The following is a 21,604-nucleotide window of genomic DNA, read 5'->3' as shown; positions in this document are numbered from 1 at the left end:
CTGACAATCTCTTGGAATAAATCATTGAGCTTTCTACCCTGGCAACGTCTTCGTTGAAATTGGGTAAAATCCTTTTTAATAGATGTTTTTTAATCTCATTTAAAGTGTTCTTCTTAGGGTTTATTTACTATGTATTTTCCATTTTTCTCACTTTCACTATTCCTGGTAATGGGATTACTACCTGCTGCCGGAAATCGATAGTTGTTTCAGACGGGTGGTGCGATTCTGCGTTTTTTTAAGGGTGGGGTGAGAGAGGGAGAGGTGGAGGGGCGAGGGGGAGAGGTGTGGGGAAAGGGTTGGAACACCATCATTACTGTTATTCAAATTGTGTTGCATATTTTAATTGGGAATCTATCGTTTTGAATTTTAGGAGATTACGAACAAGCTTATCTCTGATACTTTGTTCTAACTTCTTGACATATGGGTTTTAGGTTCTCGCGTTCCTTCCTGATTCTTTCCCACCCTAGTGTTTGGGTTTTGTTTTTCTGGAATGTGACATCGTTATGTTAAGGAGGCAAGGTTTGCGGTTGCTTGGTCTTGGAATCAATAGATCAGATTGGGGTGTGATGGCTTTACTTTATAATAAGGATACTTTTTTGGCGGGTTTCCATGGGTTTAGTCGAGTGTGTGTCGCAAAGGAGCGGTATCGATTTCCTGGAAAGCCTTGGTTTGATGTCTCTGGCAGTTTTCAAATAAATGCCATGGATGCCTTGAGCTTGAAAGGCTGCTCTGATCGCAGCAGCGGCTGCCTTTATAGAAGAGTTGACAATGGATTCCATAAACCTTGTGCATTGGCTCCATACAAACAGCTGGTTCGTGATTCGGAGGTTGGGCTTGAAAGAGGCACAGCTGCTTGGTTGACGAATGGCTCTGGAACGTATCAACGTGGGAGCCCTCTTGGATTCCCGGACCATCCAATGCCCAAGAAACTCATTGTTGCTGTTGACGTGGATGAGGGTATCTTTCTCCTACGTTTCCATCTTTCTTCCTTTGGTAGTTGTTCTTTTCATAATTCTCCTGTTTTTATACTTAGGGTTCTTTTCTGTGTTTATCTGCTGGCATATTCATTAAATTCATTAAATTATACATGAAAATTCTACTCTCCTGTAATTCTTTCTGATTAAGGAAAGTGACCATATAGAGTTCATGATGTTTGATTTTTGGATTAAGTTCTTTCGGTCTGGAATTTCAAAACCTTCTTTGTAGAGACAACCCAAATAGTCCTGAAAGTTGTTTCAAGTAAGGATCTATTTCCATGGCTATGAATTAGAAATTTATAATTATAAAGGTGTCATCCTAAACTATTGGGCCATAGGCTGCACGTTATCAACTTCAACCTGTATATGAGTTACTGGTGATGTCTTAGATGGGGGTCCATAATGAGGAATTTCACCCACCTCAGGTTGTCCTTATTGTCCAAGTAAAGTGTGGGATGCATAGTACAGACATGGAAGTCTATATTTGGCATGTCTTGGAGCTCTGATGTCTCAAGCTGCAATAACATGGATTAAATTGAACTGGCATCTAAAAGATTTGTCATTGAAAATGTTGTATTGTATTAAACTATAAATTTTATCATATACCCGGGGCCTTAAGTAATCGTAAATAGGTTATTTTTTACTCCTAGAAGCTCCTATAAAACTCCTAGTTCAAGGTAGATTTTTGTTGATGCCAAACATGTATAAGAGAATTTCAAAGGAAATGTAATGCATGGCACCTTCATTGTGTCAGGATCTGATGAATAGTTAGTTCATGCAACGCTGCAAACAAGAAACTGTATTTCATACTGTTTTCATCGTTGCAGTGAGTGCATGAGATTAAGTAATCAATTATATTATTGGACCATTTAATTGTTCTGGTTGTTCTTGCTAATTTCTTATCCTAGAGTTAGCCAATTAACATTCTGGATGTATGACTTATGTATTGGTAGAATGGTTGCCATATTACTGAAGAAATGTGCTCAACTCAACTCAATACAAATAGCCTTTATACAAACTAAGTGGGGTTGGCTACACAGATCTTGTTTTGCCATTCAACTCTGTTTAAAGCCATGTTTGTTGCCTTCTTCCCCAGTCATTTTTGGTGTACTCATTGGTGTTTTAACTCCTCTAATCTGCATCATGTCACTCCTCCTCATTGATGCATTCAATGGCCTCCATTGCAAATGTCCATACTACCACAAACAACTCTTCTTTAATTAATATCCTATTGGAGACATTCTTAATTCACGTTGAAAGTTTCATTTCTTATTTCATATTTCCTAGTTTTTCCAATCATCCATCTCAATATCCTTATCTCAGCTATACACTTATTTTGTTTATGTGTTAATTTTTTTCTGCTAAACATTCAGCTCTGTACAACATTGGTGGTCTTGTAGCTGTTCTATTGTAGAATGTGCATTGAAGTTAACTTCATGGGTCTGCTGCGAGGAACTGTTTCATGATCTTCTTTTACTGCCACCAGGTTTTGCCTTAATGAGTTCTGGAGATGTATAGAGGCATTGAATTTCGTTTTTCCTAGGAGTTAGATAGGTATAATAATTTATTCCCTTTGATTTGATGTGGAATTCTTGTATTCACCTTGACAGCATCCTTTCTTTCCTGTGCTGTTTCCCCTTTATGTTTTGAAAATTTCTGCCACCAGATTTTTGCCTTAATGAGTTCTGGAGATGTATAGAGGCATTGAATTTCCTTTCTCCTGGGAGTTAGATAGGTATAATAATTCATTCCCTTTGATTTAATGTGGAATTATTGTATTCACCTTGACAGCATCCTTTCTTTCCTGTGCTGTTTCCCTTTATGTTTTGAAAATTTCTTTACTCTCTGCGATGGATATTTTTTCAAATTGTCCTTAGCATTTGACACTGGATTTCTTTTTGGTTGCTCCTTTGATTTGTAGTTCTTGGAAGCTTCATTTCAGCATTGAACAAATTTATTGCCGATCGATACTCTTTGAATTGCTCAGTTTCAGAGTATCATGTCTATGAGTTCTTTAAGGTAATGCCCTTCTCAGAGCTTGGTTTGAGCTCAGTTTATACTTTGCTTTAGTTATGTTGATTGAGATTTGAGGAGCTTTTTATCTTTGTCCTACACTTCCTATCGGCTAACTCTAGAACACACTTAGGACAAATCAATGTGCTCAAAACATCTAGGCTGGCTCCATTGCAGGCAACCAAAAATTTAATATCCTTTATTGCATTAGGTAAAATGTCAAGCATACATTCTTTTTATCACCACATACACACCCGTGTATATGCCCTTAACGAATACCATTAAATACCATGTCTCAATTTTTTAAATAAATTATCTAATTTTAATATAAAAGAATTATCTTAGTAAATAATCCATCCAGACAATTTCAATTTTCATGGCTACGTTCACTGAAATTGTACAGATATGACCTTTTGTTGTCTTATGGACTATTTAACAGATATATGAATGACCATGCAAAACAAACAATACATGTGAAGTTATAGGGTCATCTGTCAATGCAACATTTGGGCTATGGCTCATACAAGAGATGTCCATTGATTGGATAGTTTATGTGATGGAAATGTATATCAATCACAGCTTAGCGCCCAACCTGAGTCTGGCCTTTTTGTTCAAAGGGCTGAAACCTACAACCCCCACCTCCTTTGGGCAGGGTGACCAAAAACACTCAGGCTTCAGATCTAAAATTGCCATCCCTGTTTGTATGATTTAGTTACAATAATTTATTTCCTCCTTATTAATATATTCTTGTGTTAGCTCATCTTTTAACTTCTTCGTAATTTGACGACATCTTTTATTTCTGCTACAGATATGGAATTGTTCACGTGATGAAGGTACTAATTTTTCTCTGCAACCTTCACTCATTCATGCCATAAAAAGTGTTTTTGCTTATATTAAATGAAGAGATGTTACGTCACCCACTTCTTTATGAGAGAACCAAGGTTTATACAGTACTAACTTGACTTTTAACCTATTAAGTTTTAAAAGTGAACAACAACAAACTAAGGCTTATCCCATCTAAATGGTGTCGACTACATGGATCCTTGCACATCAAAGTAAGAGCAAAGAAAAAATCAAGACACAAGAGATGGGAAGTGTGAAAAAAGAAATGAAAGTAAAGGAAAGTAAGAGGAAATAGACCCAGCCCAGGAAGTCAAGAAAATCTCAGCTATATGGGATCTGCAACATGGATCTTTGCCCTCCAAAAGATCTATCTGAGGTCATACTTGGTACAAGACCCAAGCTACGCATGTCATTCCTCACAACCTCTCCTATGGTCATTTTCGGCTTGCCCCTAGTTTTTTTAGCTCCTTTATCAGAATTAGATCACTCCTCCGTAGTGGGGCATCCTCAGGCCTCCGTTGAACATGGCCATACCACCTCAAACGACATTTTCGCAACTTGTCATTGATCAGGGCAACTCCCAAATCAGCTCTAATACCATCATTCTTTACTTTATCCTTCAATGTCTTTCTGCACATCCATCTTAATATCATCATCTCTGCTACACATAACTTCTCTATATGGCACTCCTTAACTGCCTAGCATTCCACCCCATACATCATAGCCGGTCGGACAACAGTTCTATAGAACTTTCCTTTAAGCTTTAAAGGAATATGTTGATCACACAGTACTCCGGTTGCACCTCTCCACTTCATCCATCCCACCTTAATTCTTTGTAAAACATCATCATCTATGTTACCTTCTTTATTTATGGTGGATCCAAGATATCTAAAATAGTCACTTTGCGGTATCTCTCTCTCCTCAAATTTCACCATATCATTATCCATCATAGAGTGACTAAAGTTACACATCTTATACTTTGTCTTTGATCTACTAATCTTAAAGCCTCTAGTTTCAAGCATTGATCTCCACATCTCTAACTTAGCATTGATCCCTGCTTTAGTCTCGTCTACCAAAAGATATCATCGGTGAAGAGCATACACCATAGGACCTCGTCTTGAATGCTCTTGGTTAATTCATCCATGATAAGTGCAAACAAATAAGGGCTTAGAGCCCAATCGTAATTGGGAATTCCTTGCCCTGACCTCCCACAGATCTCACACTAGTCACCACACCCTCGTACATATCTTTAATTACATCAATATATTTACTCGACACCCCTCTCTTCATGAGAACATTCCGGATTAAGTCTCTAAGAACTCTGCTATAGTCTTTTTCCAGATCAATAAAGACCAAATGGGGATCCTTCTTGCTAGCTCTACATCTTTCCATGAGCCTCCTCAGTAGGTAACTAGCTTCTGTCGGGGATCTGCCTGGCATAAAACCAAGTTTCAAAAGTGAAGGGACTTAAAAATCGGTGAAATATTGAAAAAAAAAAAAAAATCAAGGTTATTAGAAGTCTTATTTTTTTTTATTTTTGGGTGAATAAAAATTCATTACCAAAAGGAAGAGAAAAACAGGGAACCCCCCAAATGGGGGGGGGGGGGATAAACAAAACAATACTAGTTTGGATAGGCTTTTTCAAGGTTGTAGAAGTCTTGTTTTAGTTTTCATATTTACTCATCCGATTTTTTTTTCTTCTAATTTTATGAGAGAGCCTCTATAATGTTTTTAGTGCAGCTTATTATAATGTTACAGGGTAGGCTTATCCTGGCTAAGTTTTTTTTGTGGTTGGTCGTTTTGAATTTGAATTAGAATAGTATTTGACCATATAAAATGAGGCCCATTTATCTAGCAATGTCCGTAGGCATTAGATACCTATTTCCAGGTGCTTAGAAAGATCTATAGAGAAATATTCTGTGGCCTCTAGAAAATTTGAGCTTCCGTGTCAAATTTCTACAATCAGTTTTATTTGATCAGTCTCTTAGACTTGGTTCGATTATGTTCCTGTGTTGGGAAGGCTTCTTGGAAACATCCTTCTCAGAACGGTGTAGTTTTGTGGGGAAATATCTTGGGACTGCTTTACATAAAAATTGATCTGCGTTCTTTGTGAAGCCAATCACTTGATTGCTGAGTCAAATAGATAGTGTTTGTACATTGCAAGGCCAGCTTACTGAAATTTCGGCAGTAGGCAGTTCGTTAAATATGCAACTATGAACAATTTTCATGGAAATTGATAGCCTGCTTAATGAAAGTCAAATAGATAGTGTGTACTTTGAAAAGCCAGCTTGCTGATTTTCTGACAGAAAACAGTTTCTTAAATATTCAGCTTTGAACAAATTCATGATTGTGGTTCATGATATAAGTTTGCCCTCTTTGTTGTGCAGCTGATATCCGAGTCCATGAATTCTTTAAGACTTCTTATTTCAAGACAGGGATCCATCCAATACCAGGTGCTCAGAGGATTCTCCATAAGTTATCTTCATTTTGTGATCTATCAGTCGTGACGTGAGTATTCTTTGACTATAATTTTCATATCGTATTTTTAAGAATCAATTTGACAATATCCATTAAAAACTGTATTTTGTGAAACTGTTCTTTGAAAGGTCTCGGCAAAATGTAATCAAAGACCACACAATTGAGTGGATTGAGAAACACTACCCTGGACTGTTTCGGGAGATTCACTTTGGCAATCACTTTGCCCTGGATGGGAAGTCGAGACCAAAATCAGATATTTGCAGGTAACTCCTTAATCTGTTAGTGTTGTGATGGTAATTAAGTTAAGACACTTCTAAATGTCTTTGTGACCATTCTTAAACCATCTGCTTACGGTTTATTTTAATTATGGAAATGGGTTCACAAAATATTTATACTTCACTGGATATCATATAAAAACCTAGACTGCACTTGAAGTTTTGAACGTTGTAATGAAATAAGGAAGATGTTAGGTAAGTTCTAGTTGGATGAAGATTATCAAATATAGCTCAATTGCGTTTTTTTATAAAAAATTACTGGATCTGCTCTTGATCATCTGACAGTTTTATTAGCCTCCAAGGTGCATCGAGATGTTTTCTTCGATAGTTAAATCCCTAGTTTTTAAAACCAGAATGGTCATTGAACAGAAAAGGGGCAGGTTCTGGTTCAATCCGGTTATGACTGATGTTGAACGATCAAACCACGGTTTTGAAAAAGAATTAAAATTATTAAAATTTGGAAAAAAGAGAAAATAGAGAGATAAGAAAACCGGTGAGCTGATCTGACAGGTTTTCTGAAAACTGGATGATTTGATTCCAGTTCTAGTCCTAGTTTGTTCTATGTCCATACTGAAACAAAAAGGATGGTTCTGGTCTAACTTTGTTGGACTGTCTGATCCAGTCCAGTTTTTAAACAATGATTCAACCTCAATCAGTTTAAACTTTCACATTTAGGAGATCCAGACTCGAAAAGTGAAATTATTTGTAAGCAACAAGATTTTTTAACAATTGGGATCTTGCAGGTCCTTGGGAGCACAAGTACTGATCGATGATAATCCACGATATGCTGTTGAATGTGCTGAAGTTGGAATCAGGGTTCTTCTTTTTGATTATCAGAATTCATATCCTTGGTGCAAGACCGGGTCGGATAATTTACACCCCTTGGTGACTAAAGTTCATGACTGGGAAGAAGTAGAGCAACAGTTAGTCTCATGGATAATATCCTAGCTTCTCCAACTGATCCGATGATCACAAGGCGCCATTCAACGTCCTTGAACTGTTTTATACTTCAATAATATTGGATAGATGCAGAAAATTTAAGCTTTTAGTTGGCCATGCTTTTTGGCAAAATGGCAGAAACCGGTCAAATGGGATTCGGTTACAATTTTTTTTTTTTTTGGGGGGGGGGGGGGGTTGGGTTGGGGTTGGGGTTTTGAAATTTTGTGTGTTTCCCATCAGATGCAAGATGCATCAAGTCTTAGATAGCAAATTTGTGACGGATACTCATAATTCTGAAGTTAATTTCATTAACGAGTACATATAAAAAAAAGTTATGAAATTAATTTCATTCAGGAATGCAATAACAAATTTTTCTTCCAACAGTGATGCTTCTTGGTTAATCATATGGTTTTTCCTACTGGGTTCAGCCGTTGGATGCCCGCTGGAGGGGATGGTACGCTGAGGATAAAAATCCTCGGCAGTGCCTTAGCAGTTCGGATCTGTGAGCTCGTCATGTGGAAGATGCTTCATCCTACGGTGCGAGCTTGAGCAGAATCAATTATTGTTTTTTTTTTCTTTCTGCTCGAGTTTGCACCATTGGATGAAGCATCTTTCACATGTCGAGCTCGCAGACCCGAACTGCAAAGGCACCGCAAGATTAAGCACTGCAGAGGATTTTTATCTGTGCGCTGGGAGGATCCGAGTCCACTTGGGGGAGGGGGGGGGGGAAGGGTTTGAAATCCGAGGCTTTCTTTTTCGTTTTGTTTCTAGCTTCATCTGACAGGGCAAGATTAGGTGGGTTGGACGAATACAAACAGGGAAGTGATTAGAAGGGAACCATTTTGAGTTGGATTCAATCCTAATTGTAGAAGTTTGGGTGTGGGGGAGGGGGTTTGTTATGGATATGAACTAGAACTGAGGGCCACTCACATTTGCTTTATGTGACCTTATAGAGGGGCTATATGCCAAATGGGTTGGGGTTTTTAACCTGTTCCAGAGACGCATAGAGAATCTCAATCTCCCCCCTTTTTTTTGAGAGTGAAAAATGCAGTTGCAATGAGTATGAATGCCAGAATCTGTTTGATACAATCCAGACCACAGATCATGGGTCTAGTCTACATGAGGAGGGAGTCCAAGGTGATACCATACAACTCAGGTCCAGAGAAGGCTTGCGTAAACCCAAGTGGTTAGAAGGGTTCATTTAGAAGGATTCTTCCAGCTCAGCTAGGACAGTTGTTGTTGTAACAGAAATTGGTTGTAAGGGTATATATAAAGACCCAACACGTGTAGATGGAGAGGAAAAATACAATACTCCTTAATTCCTTCCTTCTTTTCCCCAATTCTGGAGCTTGCTCTTGTGCTCGAAACAGGAGAACCCCTTCTTTCTTAATTCTCTCTGTTTTTCCCCTGCGTTAGCCCTTAGATTCTGAATTCTTGAAGAATTCAGTATCATTGGTGCTTTCATTGATCTGCAACTTTGCCGTTAACCATGGCAGAAGGTCTTCGATCAAAGGAGAGGTCTGCAAATCTTTCAATGGATGTGATCGTGACTAAATGCTCAGAGCTCATTCTTGAATCAAAGAAAGATGATGAAGAGAGGATCCGTTCTTGGATTCGTCAGGATATGGAAGCCATTAATATGTCCTTTCAGCAACAATTAGTGGAGATGATAGCTTCTAAGTTTGACTGTCCTATGGGTACTTTCAGTCTAGATGATCATCGTCCTCATCTTCAGCAGTTTCACCGTGCCAACAGAGGTATTAAAGTTGATTTTCCTCGATTTCTTGATGGTGATCCTGTTGACTGGTTGTTTAAAGTCCATCAATTTTTTGATTATCATGATATACCTGAGAATCAGAAAGTTAAACTTGCATCTATTCATTTAGACGGTCCTGCTTGTAGTTGGTTCCAATGGAAATTTCATAATAATCAATGCAATACCTGGACTGAGTTTGTGAATGGGATTCAAATCCGTTTCGGACCTTCAAGATATGAAGATCTTAAGGGGGCCCTATCCAAACTGGTTCAAGAAACCACTGTTTTGGATTATCAAGTTAAGTTTGAGTCTCTTTCTAGTCGTATCTATGGCCTCAGTGATGATATGTTAAAGAGTTGTTTCATTTCTGGCCTCAAGCCAATGCTCAGAAGAGAGGTCCTAGCATTACAACCTGATTCTCTGCAACAGGCCCTGGATCTTGCTAGATTGCAGGAGGACAAATTCCTTGATTTCAAACCTTATGCTAAACCCTGGCAGCAGAAACCAATATCTATCAATCCATTGCCTTCAATTTTGGGCCCTAGTCCTACCACCCAAATTTCTAATCAGACTCCCAAACAACCAATAAGGAGGTTATCGGAGGTGAGCAACAACGAAAAAGGAGGCAAAAGGGCCTTTGCTTTAATTGTGATGAAAAGTTCCATGTGGGTCACAGGTGTAAAGGTCGGTCCACTCTTTTCTTTGTTAGAGGGTGATGAGTTCATGGATGAGGTGTTACCCAATGAAATTGAGGAATCGCAAGAACCTAATTCTGATCCAGAAATCAGTCTACATGCCTTAATGGGCCATCGGTCCCCTAAATCCTTGCGAGTCAAAGGTCGGATCAACAACTCCAGTGTTGAGGTGCTAATAGATGGGGGCAGCACGCACAATTTTATTCAAGAACACACTGCTAAATTCTTGGGTTTGGCAGTCATGCCGTCAAGTACCTTCCAAGTTCAAGTAGGCAATGGGGAGCATTTGACTTGTGTTGGTATCTGCAGAAATGTTTCATTTAATTTGAATGAACATTGCTTCACCACAGATTTCTTTGTGCTATCTCTCCATGGTGCAGACCTTATTCTCGGGGTTCAATGGCTGGAGACTTTGGGCACCATTGCAACTAATTATAAGGACCTTACTATGAAGTTTATGTCGCAGGGTAACTTGGTGGTGATTACAGCAGATCAGTGCCATACAATTTCACCTTTGACCTGTAATCAACTCACGAAACTTTCTACTGCTCACACTGTTGCATCGTGTTTTCTGCTTTGGGGTTATTACACACTTGATGCCACCGCCTCAGCCACTACCGCCCATATTCCTTTTGTTAAATCCGTGCCCAAAACCCGGTTTGAAACGATCGACCACCGGTCCGGTTTAAACCTTTGTGTAGAACCAAGAGTGGAGTACGCTCGTGAATCGTGGGTCATAATACTCAAGCCATCACATGAGATTGTCGACCGCGAACAGGGAAGTCCTCGAGGAAAGATCCACCGTCGAGAAAGGGGGAAAATCATCCACGAAAGCATATTCTTGGAATTCCCTTATGATAGGGATCCGCGGGGCCCACACCGAATCGCCCTTATCCACTTAGCGATGATTGGGAGTAAGTCATTATCCGAATAATTCATGCCTATGCATGACCATTAATAAGCATAAGAACTAGAATGGGCTTGGGCTTAGGAGCTTAGTCTCTTTCTAATTGTAACTAGAACTTAGGACATGGGCCATGGGCCATGGGCCCAAGTGGATCCAATGGCCCAATGACTTAAACTAGACCTTGGGCTTATACCTAACCAAACAAGCTCCTAAACAAATGGACCTAAGGACTTGAGACTAACCAAACAAGACCTAATGCCTAGATGGGTTATTAAAGACCCAAAACTACTATTCACCTCACATTTCAATCCTCAATCGTGGAGAGGAGAGGAGAAAAAGAAAGAAGAAGAAAGAGAAGAAGAAAGAAGAAGAAGAAAGAAGAAGAAAGAAGAAGAGGAAGAAGGAAGGAGAAGGGAGAAGTATGGTGGAGCACAAGCTATCATCATCAACCCTTGGTGAGTCTCTCTCTCTCTCTCTCTCTCTCTCTCTCTCTCTCTCTTTCTCTCTCCATCTCTCTTTTCCTAATTCTATTACCTAGGGTTTGAATTGGTTGAGCACACCTTGAGTGCTCCATCTACTCAATTAGAAGAGCCATTAATGGCAAATCCTTGATGTTTAACTATGAAGCACCTAACCCTACCTTAAACCCATTCACCCTTCTCCATTTATGAACCCTAAGTTGGGGATTTACCTCCATTTATGGGTTTTACCAACCCTCATGGAAGACCGTAGATGTGTGGGTTTGAGGGTGTTAAATAACATTGATTAAAGACCCTTTCAAAACCCCAATACCCAAACCCATGAGTTTTCTTTCCATATGTATTTTAATGGAGGAAAACCTAATCGATCATGGGGTTTACAAACCCATGTTGGGTGTGTGCTATGGCACCTTGGTTGGAGTTGTTCTCATGGCCAAAGAGACCCCTAAAAACCCCAAAGAATACCCCATTTTAGCCCAAGACTTTGGGGCTGCAAAACCATTCTCGGAATGGCATGAGCAACAAAGATCGCACGTGGGCGAGCACATGCAAGTGCGTCCCCGAGAAACTAGATCCCCGGTGGGAAGTCCGAGAGGGACAGACACATGGACAGGCACATGCAAGTGCAGTCCCCTCGAGAAAGATCTCCGGTGGGAGGTCCGAGAGGGACAGCACATGGACAGCACATGCAAGTGCCGATCCACGAGAACCTAGATCTCGCGGTGGGGAAAGTCCGAGAGGGACAGGCACATGGACGAGCACATGGACAGGCACATGATATAGCCTTCTGTATGTGCCGGTCCCCTATTTTAGCCTTGTTTGATAACTTATGGGGCCCAACTCTTCTAGCCCTAAGGCACTAATCTCTCCCCACGTTGTACACTCTCTTTAGGTTGACCGACCGGCTCGGGGCGTATTAGTACGTGGGGCAGTGTATTGGCATCGAACGCCGATTTGAAGAGCTCCGTATCGACGATTGACTGAGAATCGGGTGAGTGAGTTAAGCAAAAGTCTTAATTTATGGAATGTTTGTGTGTCGTGTCTTGCGAATGCCATTCATGCATGTGTGTTATAATATATAATTATTGGTAAGATGTAAGACGATATAAATGTTTAGATGTTGATAGGACTTTACATTCTTGTCTTGCGATATTATTTATTTTACTGCACTATGGTGCGAATGGTGTTGGATTTAGTTATGGGACTCGGGTGCCGGTTGGTGCTGGACACTGGGATTCCATAATATGGACTCACTCATGGCATGTAGATCTAGGGCTTCGGAGCGGGATCCAAGTGCCGGTGGGTGCTTGGGCTTGAGATTACCGTACTTGAAATTGCATTAGAGTTGTCCATTGCATTAGGTGGAAACGGGATGGTGACCGACCGACTACCTTCGGTATTCACATCTCGTACTTGTATACGCGTATGGGCTAGAGGGGCGAGAGGATAGCCGGCCGGCCGTATTTCGGTATCTATGGACTCGGCCTCGGCCTATGCACATGCGTACCTCACTCATACAATAGGTGAATGCGGCTAAGATAAATGTTTACCCAGATACTATGACCCTACCGAGGGGTTGGGTGTCGGTCAAATCCGTGGGTTCCGACCGTTATTCGGGTATACCCACCGGGAAGTTCGGCGCCAACCGTATTTTGGGCCGAACGCCAAGACGGATTTGACTTGGGGTTTGCGTATATCTCTTGGTGGAGACCGTGCAGAGAGGCTTCCAGCGCGACTCGGGTTTGTCATCGCCGGTATACCATCCGTTTATGGTACCGATGTCGGGATGCTACCTAAGGTGTTGCTATAGTACTATACCGACTTAGTTGTGTGTTAGGTGGATAACAATAAAACTATACATCATCATTCATTCATGTAGCATGATTGTAATCGTATGTGATGTACGGTCTACCTTGGTGGTATGAGACACCTTGGTATCCGTCCATCATGTATGGTTTGCAATAACCCCATTCATTATTATTATTGTGTATGTTTGTGTGGCTTAGCCACTCATTGGGCTCGATTGGAGCTCACTCCTCGAGGAAACATATTTTTAGTTGATGCGGTACATTCGAGCAGAGTGGCACAGAGTACGAGACTCCGAGGTGGTTACGTTGATTGGTGGGCTCCGGAGATCATGGAGCATGGACCGAGTGTTCTTGCGATGTGTGTTCCTTGGCGGGACGACTTATGGCGGTGGCCATCTTTTGATGCACTTGATTATTCATTTTGAATTATAGGTGTATTCTTTTGATTCCTTTCATGATAGATGTATTATTTATATAGTAGGTAATACATTGGTCCTGATTAGAACGAATTGTACTTGAAGGGGTAAACTTGAATAGATGATATTTTATATGCTATCACCTAGCTTCTGCTAACTCTGATGTTATTAATATTAATCCTTTCTTTTTTACCTATTATCTGTCGTTGTGAATGAGTAAGTCTTGGGTACTGCATCAGTGATTCTGGTGGTTGGAGAGCGTAGTTGTATGCTCCGGTTGCATTTTCCGTGGTTCAGGGATGGGGGTGTGACACCTTTACTCATCCAAACTATTCTTGACACTCACCAATCTGTATTCGATACTCCAAACATATTACCTCCTCAGAGACTAAATGATCACCGGATCTCACTTGAGTCCCACTCAAAGGCTGTATCTATTAGACCTTATAGATACCCTCACTATCGAGAAAGTTGAAATGGAGAAAATGGTGGCTGATATGCTTGCAGATGGGATTATCCAACCGAGTGTCGAGTCCCTACAGATACGATCTTGTTAGTAAAAAAAAAAGATGGCGATTGGAGATTCTGTTTGATTACAGAGCTCGAACAATGTAACAATCAAAGACAAATTTCCTATCCCTACTGTCGATGAGCTAATTGATGAACTACATGATGCAACTTGGTTTTCTAAGCTAGATCTCAGATCGGGTTATCATCAAATACGAATGCATACTGCAGACATTCCTAAAACTGCTTTTCGAACTCATCAAGGCCACTATGAGTTCCTTGTGATGCCATTTGGCCTCACAAATGCCCCAAGTACCTTTCAAGCAACTATGAACAGAATTTTTGAGCCTTATCTTCGTAAATTTGTGATTATATTTTTTGATGATATACTGGTCTATAGCAAGATGGTGGAAGATCATGCAAACCACTTAGCTTTGGTCTTGCAATGCCTACAACAGAATCAATTTTATGCCAAGCTCTCCAGGTGCAACTTTGCTCAGTCTTCTATTGGTTACTTGGGCCATATAATCAGTTCTACAGGGTTACAACCAGACCCAGAGAAAATTGATGCCATTGCTAACTGGCCTGCCCCAACTACAGTGAAAAGGCTGCGGGGTTTTTTGGGTCTCACGGGCTATTACCGAAAATTTATACACGGCTATGCTTCAATTGCTTCTCCTCTTACAGACCTCCTTAAGAAGGATGCTTATAAATGGACCCCAACTGCTGAACAAAGCTTTCAACAGCTGAAGGCTGCATTGTGTTCAACCCCTGTTTTGCAACTTCCCAATTTTGCTTCTACTTTCGTTTTGGAGACTGATGCTTCGGGGAGGGCCATTGGAGCAGTATTAATGCAAAATTCTCATCCTGTTGCTTTTTTCAGTAAGAAAATGTCGCCTCAAATGCAAGCGAAATCTACTTATATCAGAGAGCTTTATGCGATTACATGTGCGGTGGCCAAATGGAGACAATATCTTTTAGGTTCTAAGTTCATTATCCGGACTGATCAGCAAAGTCTCAGAGGGCTTATGTCCAGTACAGTCCAGTCTCCTGAACAGCAGCATTACCTTTGTAAATTGCTTGGTTATTCTTATGAGATATGTTATAAACCAGGCCCCGACAACAAGGCTGCTGATGCCCTCTCTAGGAAAGACACAGCTGATTGTCTTCCAGCAACATTCATGGCTCTATCATTACTGCATTTTAAATTCCTTGATGATCTTAAAGCTACCCATCGAACTGATCCCCAGATACAAGAACTCATCACCAAATGCACTTCAGACGCTGCAATTGCTTGGCCTTGGTCTACTCGCAATGACATGTTATTTTATAAGGGAAAATTATTTGTAGGGGATGATGCGGCCTTATGACACACTCTTCTTTCCGAGTTTCACAGTTCTCCAGCTGGAGGTCATGCTGGTATTTTACGGACTTATCTGAGGATTTCGGCTAATTTCCACTGGAAAGGACTCAAGGAGGATGTTAAGAGGTTTGTGCAACACTGTGTCACCTGCCAGCAGTCCAAAGGACTCAATCACTCTCCTTATGGCCTGTTACAGCCACTTCCAATTCCTGAACAAGCCTTTGAGGATATCAGTATGGATTTTATAACTCATCTTCCCTCCTCTCATGGGTTCTCAGTCATTTTGGTCGTGGTTGATCGATATACAAAGTTTACCCATTTTGGGGCCTTACCATCGCATTACACTGCTGCTAAGGTGGCAGCCCTGTTCTTGGATATCGTCTGCAAATTACATGGCATGCCAAAGTCCATTGTTAGTGACAGAGATGCTATTTTTTGAGTAAATTCAGCGTGACTATTTCTTTTGCATGGCACACGATTGAAACTGTCATCTACTTACCACCCTCAAACGTGATGGCGAGGTCGTTAATAGATGTCTTGAACAATATCTACGGTGTTTTGTTGCTGCTAAACCACACCTTTGGTTTCAGTTTCTGCCTTTGGCAGAGTATCACCACAATACGGCTTTTCACTCCTCTATTGGAATGACACCGTTTGAAGCCCTCTATGGGAGACCTCCACCATGCATTCCAACTTATTGCCGGGGGACTTCTTCCTTGGAGGCCCTGGACAGGGATCTAATGACTAGGGAGGAAATCAAGGGCCTACTTCGTTGACACTTGCTTGCTGCCCAACAAAGAATGAAGCTCAATGCTGATAAACATAGAACTGAATTACAATTCCAGGTTGATGATTTAGTGCTTTTGAAGCTACAGCCGTATAGGCAGACTTCAGTGGTACGGCGGCCTTCTCAAAAGTTAGCTAAACGGTACTATGGTCCTTTCAAAATTCTGGATAAGATTGGAGCAGTCGCATACAAATTAGAACTTCCCTCTGGTTCCAAGATCCACCCTGTGTTTCATGTCTCTCAACTCAAACCTTTTAAAGGTCAACAATTTATTCAACCTGACTGGCCTGAGGACATTCAGTGTACTACTCCACCTTTGCAGCCGGCGGTGGTTCTTGATTCCCGCAAAATTTTACGACAACGTCGATGGATACCTCAACTTCTTATCCAATGGCAAGGAGTTCCCTTGGAAGAGTCGACGTGGGAGGATGTCTCTGTTTTAAGAGAGTCTTACCCTACCTTTCACCTTGAGGACAAGGTGTTTGCCCGTGGGGGTGGAAATGATACAATCCAGACCACAGATCATGGGTCTAGTCTACATGAGGAGGGAGTCCAAGGTGATACCATACAACTCGAGTCCAGAGAAGGCTTGCGTAAACCCAAGTGGTTAGAAGGGTTCATTTAGAAGGATTCTTCCCTCACTAGGGACGAGTTGTTGTTGTAACAGAAATTGGTTGTAAGGGTATATATAAAGACCCAACACGTGTAGATGGAGAGGAAAAATACAATACTCCTTAATTCCTTCCTTCTTTTCCCCAATTCTGGAGCTTGCTCTTGTGCTCGAAACAGGAGAACCCCTTCTTTCTTAATTCTCTCTGTTTTTCCCCTGCGTTAGCCCTTAGATTCTGAATTCTTGAAGAATTCAGTATCACTGTCTCTACTCCCAAGATTTATTATTTAGCCGGACACATTCCCTTCTCCTGTCTTGAAATTTTCTTACTTAGATTGTTGTTCAGGTAGCCACCATCCCCTGTTTATAAACCCTCCACCATGAGAAAAAGGGCATTTCTAACATGATTTTCTTAGACCTTGTTCTCATTGGATGTATTTCGTCGTCCCTTACTCTCATAGGGAGATGATGAAGCTTGGAGCTTGTCTACCATGGAATATGCTTCCTTGCTTCTTCCAAGAACTGAGCAAAAGGGGAACAAACAGCATCTTGGCAGTTACTGCCAATACATTTATTATCATTAAGAAAATCCCAATAAAGTTGGCGAGTTTCTAAATATTGGCAAAAAAGTTTTTAAAAACAAACTTTTATATCCCTTAGGAGGAGGAGATCAAACAAGCCACTTTCTCCACAAGAGCTTTTACGGCTCCCAATTCTGATGGTTTTCAAGCTTGTTTTATCAAAAGTTTTAGGATGTCCTCTCTTTATGATATTGCGAGTATGGTTAAGACCTTTTTTACTTCTTCTATTTTAGTACATGCATGGTAACCATATCCTTATTTGCATGACCCCAAAAAAGACAATGCCACAATTGCTTCGAATTTTAGGCCCATTAGTCTTTGTAATGTCTCATATAAAATCATTGCCAAGATCATGACTACTAGGCTAAAGGATACCCCTCCCCCCCATTATATCTCCTTTTCAACCTGCCTATTTATTGGGCCATCAAATTTTTGATAATATTACCATAGCCCAGGACATATTTCACTATCTCAATAAAAAGAAAGGCAAGAACGGGTATATTGCCATCAAAATTGACATGGCCAAAGCCTATGGCAGAGTTGAATGGCCTCTACTCTGCAATCTCTTTCTTTACCTTGGCTTTAGCCCTACTTGGGTGTCTCTTATCCATACCCTCATCTCAACTACTTCTTTCTCCTTCAAAATTGAAGGAAGTCCTTATGGGTATCTAAGACCTGAAAGAGGTCTTCGACAAGGCTGCCCCTTAAGTCTCTACCTTTTCCTTATTGCAATGGAGGTTCTCTCCAGACTCCTAACGCCTTATAGAGACTTAGGGGCTTTTAAAAGGATTAAGATTGTTAGAGGAGCACCTGAAATCACACATCTCATTTTTGTTTTCTCCAGGGCATCTGATGATGATTTCTTTACCATAAATTCAGTTCTAAGCCTGTTCGTTGACATTACAGGACAAGAGATCAATTTTTCTAGAGCGAGATCTTTTTTAAGTAAGAATGTGAATATTACTCAAAGAAGAAAGATTTGTTCTTTCATTAAAATTCCTGAAATGTCTCTTAATTCTACTCACCTTGGAACAAGGTTGTGCCACTCCCGTTCCAAAGTTAAGGACTTGGAATACATGGTGAAGAAGGTTCAATCTAAACTTCCTACCTGGAAATCATGTTTCTTATCGTATGCTGGTATAAAAGCATTAATTCAATATGTGCTTGCATTTGTTCCATCTTATCTTATGTCATGTTTTTTATTTCCAAAAAAAAAATTGTAATTCTCTTGATTCTATTTGCCTTCACTTATGGAATGATGATTTTGGGTCTAACAAGACACTCCATGATTGGATGGGATAAATATGTTCTCCAACCTCAGTTGGAGGCCTAGGACTTAGGAAAGCATTGACCCACAACCAGACCTTAATCCTTAAACTAGGGTGGAGGTTGTTATTTGTGGACCAATCAATATGAGCTCAAACTCTTATAAAGCTAAATATCTTCCCAACTCTTCTATTTTGACCAAAAAAATAATAGAAAAAAGGGGTTCTGGACCTGGAATAGCACCACCACTTTGCTTCCAACTCTTAAAAATATTGTTTGGAGGAAAATTGGATCAGGGAATAAAAACAATGCTACATTTTATCAAAAACTCTGCAAGTGAATGAATTGGATGAAAGCATGGAAACGGAAGATAAGATTGCAGAAATCTGTTTATATCTCACTAAATGAACACGAAAGCATTTTCAGAAAACTGATAATCCTAAGTAGTTAAAAACTCATAAGCAAGACAACAATTCTTCCGTTGGGGGATTCCTCGTCCATTTTTTTTACCTTTCTCCTAATAAGTCTCTTTGCTTCCCAAAAAGCAGAAAAAAAGTGTTAAAACTAGATGATCTATTCTATCACATTCGTATACCATTCTCCAAGTCAGCGTATAATTATGGGATTAGATTTAAAAAAAAAAAAATTCTCTACAACTGAATTATCATTATGGTATATAATGTAATCAAGACATGAAATTAACTTCTTATCAAAAAAAATATTCTTCAGTAACAGAGAAGAAATAAATCCTATGACATCACTTGTACTTGTGGTTTGTTTTTTTTTTTTTTTTTTTTCTTTTGAAGGGGAGATTGTTGGGCTCTCAATTTCAAATTCAAAAATGAGGAACTCAAAGTAGATTCTCACCTCAGTGAGATACTAGCTTAGTCAGACCCCAATCCAGTTCATTTCCAAAAAATTAGCAATAAAAGAATCTTCAATTTTATGAACATAAACGAAGCAGCCCTAAAGGTATCTCAGTAACTGATAAGCTGCTACTCTGATAAAACCATAGACAAATCCAACAAAAATCCTAATCGAAAACAGGGTTTTTAAATCAGATATCTTAGGAACAGACAGTATTTAAGGACTATCTCACTGGCTAAACCATGATTCAAATTGTAGCAAAGGTAAATATCCAGAAATGTCGAATTCATAGTAGAAATAGAATCTAGCCTTAGTCATCGCCGAAAGCCCTAAATCTGTAACGCTCCCGGTAGGGACCATTGAAGAAGAGATCGACCTCGAACCATTTAGGATAGCGAACAAGGTCTCCAGCAACGAAGCTCATGAAGCGTTCGTTGCCTTCGGGAACTACTCTGATCTCTCCTTCTTCGATGTAGAGAAGTTGGTCTACGTGCAAGTCCCATGGAAATTTGCACTTTCCTGTCTTCCATATCGACCACCTGTGGACACCAAGCTCATGTAGCCGCTCCTTTGATACTTCTCTCTCTACTCTCACGTTGTAGAGCTCTTCCAGTGGCTTATCCACCTTCATCGCCCTTAATGTGCCAATCGAGCTCCGCTGGGCGACGGCGGCGCCATGAATCCCAGCGACATCACTAGTATATGTAAATAGGAAAAAATCTGAATAAATCACCACCAATATTTCACAAAGCTACCAGGACAATAGATGAAGGATAGGAGATATAAATTCCCACCAAGATTTCCCATGCCCATTGCATGAGTAAAGGATCATGGGTTTTCCCTTGATTCCATTGGGGCATTACACCAAGCACCTACTAGGCTGCTAATCAACAACATCAAAATCAACTACACATGTATCCCTTTACTCTGTTTTTAAGTTGAAGAAACATGAATTGAATGTGCCAAAATAAGAATCAACAAAAGCAAAACAACAAAGACCCATGCTATGGTACAAGGATCAAGATATAGAATGAGAATAGGAAGATATGAGTTGATGTGAATTCATCAAACATGTTTAGAGGAATAGGTACTAGTTAACTAACCAATATCGGAAAATGCGACTTCCGTGTATAGAGGAAGAGAATGAAATTTGAAGGAATCAATTTGGAATAACACAAGTTCGATTCTGGATGTGGTGAGAGGAAAAAACAAAAAAAAAAAAAAAAAAAAAAATAAACAAAAAAAATAGATTGGAAATAACCATTCTTACTTCAAACCACCATCACAACTCGCGGCTACAGTTCTGCAAAGAAGGTGGGAGTACTACAGTAAACTGTGTTGAGCCCAAACAAAACCACTCACTACTCAAGCTGCCATGAAACCCTTAAATGTTGGGGGCCGTTCAATTCTGGAGATTTATGTAATTTTCCCAAAAATTTATATAAGGCATGTAAACATGAGCCCATTGTGAACTCATGTCTAGGGTTCCCTGACCCACCCAAAAAATAAATAAATTGGAGTGTCCACAAACTCAAATTTGGAAGGTGCTATGGTTGAGGCTTTCTCAGCTCCCATTAAAGTTGGTGATCATATCAAAACTTAGACCAATGTGGTCCGTTGTGGCATTATACCATCTAGATCTGTCGCCATAGAGAACTTGATAATTGAGGGTAGTGGATTCAACCGGAGTAGTAATTAGTTGTCCTGCTTACAGCTCTAGATATCCTTGGATGATATGCCACCACAAAAAGAGAGTCTGATCATATCATCTTTGAATGAGCATATATATCCCTTTGCATGCCCAAGCTGACTAGCTCTACTCTTTTGCATATTTGCAAGCTAAGGAAGGAGCTAAGAGGACTCAAATCATACAATTCAAACTGCTATAAAATGGTTATCAGAGGTGTAAAACTTAAGAAAGAACTTGCATTTTGATTAGCTATTTTTAAATTTGATCGGACATGTTACTTTTTGACAAACAAAGGATGGATTGAGACAGCTTTAAGTTTTGTAGTAAAAAAGTAAATGTATACATTC

The 21,604-nt window shown here is 40.1% G+C and overlaps 1 protein-coding gene across 2 annotated transcripts; it reads left to right on the top strand.

The window, feature by feature from the left end:
- LOC122668934 lies at positions 1 to 7,688 on the top strand. Of its 2 annotated transcripts, XM_043865523.1 has the most exons (7): positions 1 to 65; positions 433 to 957; positions 2,899 to 2,996; positions 3,799 to 3,823; positions 6,221 to 6,341; positions 6,440 to 6,574; positions 7,330 to 7,688. In XM_043865523.1, exons 2-7 carry the CDS (start codon positions 504 to 506, stop codon positions 7,532 to 7,534), a joined length of 1,038 nt encoding a protein of 345 aa, XP_043721458.1. In that variant the 5' UTR covers positions 1 to 65; positions 433 to 503; the 3' UTR covers positions 7,535 to 7,688. The 2 variants fall into 2 exon arrangements, with proteins under 2 accessions (XP_043721458.1, XP_043721457.1); XM_043865522.1 differs by lacking the exon at positions 1 to 65 and having other exon boundaries at positions 321 to 957.
- The last annotated feature ends 13,916 nt before the right edge of the window (positions 7,689 to 21,604 follow it).

Source organism: Telopea speciosissima, chromosome 7, assembly GCF_018873765.1.
Source record: "Telopea speciosissima isolate NSW1024214 ecotype Mountain lineage chromosome 7, Tspe_v1, whole genome shotgun sequence".
NCBI lineage: Eukaryota > Viridiplantae > Streptophyta > Magnoliopsida > Proteales > Proteaceae > Telopea > Telopea speciosissima.
This window is presented reverse-complemented; position numbering and strand designations above follow the sequence as displayed.